This window comes from Corvus kubaryi, unplaced genomic scaffold, assembly GCF_017639235.1.
Source record: "Corvus kubaryi isolate FWS band 111438036 unplaced genomic scaffold, C.kubaryi_AGA036_p1.0 37357, whole genome shotgun sequence".
In the NCBI taxonomy this organism is placed as follows: Eukaryota; Metazoa; Chordata; class Aves; order Passeriformes; family Corvidae; genus Corvus; species Corvus kubaryi.
Genome location: NW_024581117.1, coordinates 9,212,115 through 9,217,159, shown reverse-complemented (window position 1 = coordinate 9,217,159; position 5,045 = coordinate 9,212,115). Strand labels below are relative to the sequence as shown.

General features: G+C 41.9%; 1 protein-coding gene across 1 annotated transcript; it reads right to left on the bottom strand.

Annotated features, from left to right (window-relative positions):
• Positions 1-2,145: 2,145 nt before the first annotated feature.
• On the bottom strand, positions 2,146-4,341 carry LOC121667251 (pulmonary surfactant-associated protein A-like). Its single transcript, XM_042033685.1, has 3 exons — positions 4,120-4,341; positions 3,418-3,495; positions 2,146-2,687 (listed from the first exon to the last, which is right to left on the bottom strand). Exons 1-3 carry the CDS (start codon positions 4,265-4,267, stop codon positions 2,311-2,313), a joined length of 603 nt encoding a protein of 200 aa, XP_041889619.1. The 5' UTR covers positions 4,268-4,341; the 3' UTR covers positions 2,146-2,310.
• Positions 4,342-5,045: the final 704 nt, after the last annotated feature.

The following is a 5,045-nucleotide window of genomic DNA, read 5'->3' as shown; positions in this document are numbered from 1 at the left end:
TTAACAGCTGATGGGGATGGTAATAGAATACACTGCAACCCAGGACACATGGCTTTAAATATTTGGTGGTGGTGGGCTGTGTGTCCAACTTCATTTTCAGGCTGATGTTAATCATTGTAAATTTCTTAAACTTCCTTGGAATATAACGAGTGGAAAACTACTATATGAGATGATGCTTGTGATCCTGTTTCCTTGTGCTCGTGGCAGAGTTAATTTCACAACAGGAGTCACGCAAGGCTGAAGACTGAGCGGGTGAGCTGATCGGTGCAGGCAGATACTGGTGAGCTGCAAAATGTGAGTAAGAATAGTTTGAAAGTGAAACAGTGCCATATGGACTCCTGAGTCCTCATTTCCCCTCTACATACCTTTTTCAACTGGGTTAACAGAGCAGTCTGTCTAGACCTTACAAGATATGGGATTCAGTAATTTATATTTGGGGTGTGCTGTCCAGAAATAAGGTGTTACTTAACAGCTTGTAGATTTCCTCACATGCCAAACAGACACATGGATAAACTTTGCTCACAAAAGTTTTATCTTTACATATGTTGAGATGGCTGTATAGGAACAGGGAACCCTTGGAAACAGGGTTTCCTATTTAGTATGTGTTGTGATGAAGGATTTGAATATTGCTGGAGTGAATAATCGAGTCTACCTGTGGAGGTAGACCACCTGCATGCGCAAAGGTTGCATTAATTTTCCTAATACCTAAAAGGCAGACTGCTTAGTTTTCAGAGAAAAACAGCAATAATGATTCACAGGCCCTGACATCAAGCAGGGGGCTGAAAAGAGGCCAGGAGGACCCATTCCTTGTCACAGAGCAGCTGGTGAGACCATGTCTCAAAATAATCCTGTAACTGAATTTAAGCCAGTGCAGGAATGTTGTGCCTGGCAAGTTGCTGCTCTGGAATTACAGAGATTTGCACAGCTATAAGTTTCCAAGCAGCCCCTTTGCTGGCCCCTGGGTTCACCCCAGCTATGAGCACACCTTCCTTCCCCAGTTAAGTTCATACTTTGTCTGTTCTGTCTCTCTGTCACACAGAGGGTGTGAGGAGCTGATCTGGCTCTAGAGCTGGATGTGTCCTTGCTCAGGTTTCTGTGACCAAGCTGGGACTAACAAAGTGTGAATGAGTGTGACTGATAGACATTTGACTTTGTGGAGGCATCCCCAGATGCTCAACCTGCCTTTGCATCGTGTCACGGAGCTGATGCAGAGCCTTCATTACCTAAGCTATATTGAAGTCCACTGACCCAGAGAAAGGAAGAAACCAGATCGGGTATCTCTGAGTGTGCAGCTATACTGCACAACTGTGAATCCAAACCTGGGGAATTCTCACCTTCAGTAGGTGAACAGACTCAAGAAAGAAAGTTGAGAAGGATTTCTCTTAATCCTTTATCTTAAGCTGGGTAGTGAAGACTGAGCAGCTTCTGCAATGAGTGCTGAGTACAAGTCACTTGGCATCTACCAAGCTTAGCCCTGTGGGAATCCCAGTGAGGGTCTGACAAGCCCCTCTGTGGTGCCCAAAATTAGTTGTATCTGAATCTCATGACGATATAGCTTAAAAAAATTGGCCTTGTCAGGGCTCTGCTGATCTTCCCTAAACCACAGAGGCACAGTAACTCCTGTTGGCTCCTGTGTGTTTTCTTCCACACACATTCCCTGTGACAGGGGACCTTGGTCTTCCTGTGCTGCTACCTCTTGGAGTCAGGAAAGGGATTAGGAATTGCTAACAGGTGGCTTCTGGTCACCACTTTTGAGGCACATGAAGGTTAAAGACCTGCTGAGTCTGCAGTTTTCCAGTGGGAGCTGTAAGGGAGGTGGCTCTGTGTCATCCCAGCAGCACTGCTCATGTCTCCTTTCAGGACACCTGTTGGGGGTGAGGGTGGCCAAAGCAACATGGGCTGAGCAACAGCAGAGTGTCTGTATGGGGAGTTTTGGTGAGAGAAACTTTCAGAAAGGGATCAAAATACAACTTAGAGGCTCATGGGTAAGGGGGTACTGGAAGACCTTGTGGGTGCAAATCACTTTAGATATGCGGCCAAGAACTCTAATTTTTGGTCTTGTGATAAATCAGCAGTAGGAATACTGCCATAGGCAGTAGTATTAAGACACTCAGTGGGTAACAAAACAGACAAAATGGGCACTGCTTTCATTATACAGTTTCCTCTTTATGGCTGGCATTTGGATAGAAGAAAAATCGTACTGGGGAAGAGTGGATTTTATTTTTTCATGCTGCATTATCTAAGTTCACTAGCTACAAGTGAAGAGACAAATGATAGGGAAGCACATTCCAGAGAGCAGCAAGGGAAGCACTAAAACTGGCAGACAATAAGACGATTGTTGTTGCACCTTTTGTCATTCCAAGTGCCATCGGTGTACATCTCCACACATTCCTCCTCCCCTTGGCCAGAGGGTTCATTTGAATACCAGTTAGTATAGCTCAGTGGAGTACCATTCAGGAGCTGGAATTTGCCTGGAATAAGAGATTGTTTTATCCCCAGGTACGCGTAGGTGTTAAAATATTTCACGAAGTATAGAATGGCATCATTCTCGCCGGGGTTCCTTGGAGTGGCAATAGAGCCTCCAGCCTCTCTACATTTTTCCACTGTAGCATCAAAATCAGCTCTTTTCCCATTGGTAGCAAATATTTTTCCTCGAAACTCTGTTATCATCTTATTCAAGAGCAGGACTGCAAGACAAGGGAAAAGCTGTTAAACATTTGTGCATTGTTTTGTGCTCACTTTGCTGCCAATTCTAACTCCCACTAGTTTGCTCCATAACTTTAAATTAAACCCAGAAAAAGGTAAAGGAAGGAGAACTTGAAATCAAAGATTTAAAAAAAGGAGGACAAACTACAACCTCCAAAAGCCAGAAGAAATTTGAAAATGAGGGGAGGGGAAAAAGGGAAGAAACACATAAATACACAGACAATGAAACAGGAGAATCACAAAAGAGGCTGGAGAAGGAGGGAAGGAAATGATGAATTCTACATTTGGAAAAAGTGTGTGATTTTCTTTGAGACTGTAAGACCCTGAGGTGGTTTGCAGTATACCAGTGTTCTTGAGGGAGCGGGATCTTAGATTTGATCTGATTGTCATAGTATGTTTTTAATGCTCAGCTTGTCTGTTGGGGCACAAGGTGTGCATGGAGCAGGGCCTTTAACCTGATACATTCCTGCCTTGCTTGCACTCATACCTCAGAGCTGTTACCCAGGTGTCTCCTGGTAGTTATGAAAATCTAATTCCCACCTCCCCCATTTGAAAGTTTTCACTCAATGATATACCAGTGAAGACGATATAAAAAGGAATGCAACAAAGACTGAAGAAAATTCTGCCTTTTTTCCCTAAGAAGCCATTTTTGCCCATCTAGTCTATCCCCACTAACCCAGCTGCAGCAGAAAATAAAGGCAGATAAAATACCTCCTTCCAGTCTGGAAATCCGATATTCTAATTGATGGATGATGTCCCCGTTTTCAGTAGCAGCCGGAGGTGTGAAATCTGTGAATAAAACCAGCTATTACGCACTTTGCATTACAGTTCCAGTCTTGGCTTCCAAATAAACCAGAGCTCATCATAGGAAATTAATAGGAACTTTAAAAATATTTGCTTGACATGTTTTAGTTTACTGCTGTGTTTTAAACAGGGGTGTCTTCACACATTGATTTTTGTAAGGATAGGGGATAAGTTCCTGGGTATCACCTGCAGATCAGGGATGTTTATGGAAAACTGGAACTGGCAAACAGTTAGTTTTCTCTCTAAGTGACTGAACCAGTCCAGGCAAAACACTGGCACTCATGCAGTAGGTTTAGTTGATTTTTAACTGTGTGCAGAGACTAAATCCTCAACAGAATCCTTGAGGCTGTTCAAGCGCTTGCTTACAGCTCCAACCTAGCACTCAGCCACAAGTTTCTTGCTCTATGGAAAAATCTAAACTTTTCTCTGTGAATTGAACCACTGCAGCATTAAATAGAGATTTAAGCATCTTACTTCATATAAAGAATTAATAAAGTTCTGATTATTTTATTTCAAGTAGATCACGCATCAGATTATGGTAGATAGCACTGAGTTTACAAAGGATAAAAATAGAGCACAACAGGCAAAAATGGAGATAACTTAATGTACCTGGTATCTGTCCTTCATCACGCCCACCTCCGAGAAAAGCCTTGAAAGGGAACCGTGAAAGAAGCCCTGCAGGTTTACCTTGAGCACAGAATGGGAGCAGGAAAAAAGCTACTGCTAAGATTTTGTGCAGCTGTGGAGACAGCATCATTTAAAGGTAAACCAGACTGGTTTACTCTCCAGTGTAGAGTCCTGCATTTAAAAAAAGAAAGAATGTTTTAGAATTTTTCTGGGTGTGAAGTCTCATATATGGTAACCTTTGTCTGCAGTGCAAATCCACGTAGTTCCAAAGTTATCTTATTTCAAACAATTAAAATGTTTTTCCAAAAGACAGTCTGCTAAGCCTACAAAAGTCTACAGAGCAAAAACCCAAACCATCCCCTCCAAAGCTCTTCTCCACATCATATACCATTACATGCCATTTTTCCCCATGCAAAAAGTTATAGTTTAATTTTACAGGAGAGCAGTAGTCACATGGCTGCTTTAGCGAGAGAATGTTTAAGACAAAGTGGGACATGCTGTCTTTGTCATTCAGTTTAAGAGCAAAACAATTGCTAAAACTTATTCTTCTATTGCAGCATCCATGTTTTAGCATCTCTTCACCTCAGGTGATACAGTCTATAAAAAGAGGTGAAATTGTTAATAAAAGTGTTGATACACACACATCAAAATTGGAAAGTTTTGTGTGATACCGTTTAATAGATTTAACATAGTTTAAGCAACAACCTATCTAAAGATGGTCAACTTACCTAGCAGCTCCTGTGTGAATTAAGAATGACTCATTAAATGGTCCAATTTATAGGGCATGTAACTTGAGATTCATCTCCTTACCCATGAAAGCACAACGAACACGTCATATGATTTGAATTTGCATATGAATGGAAGTTTAATGAACTTTTACTGGAATGATAGGGGGATTGTTTTCTTCA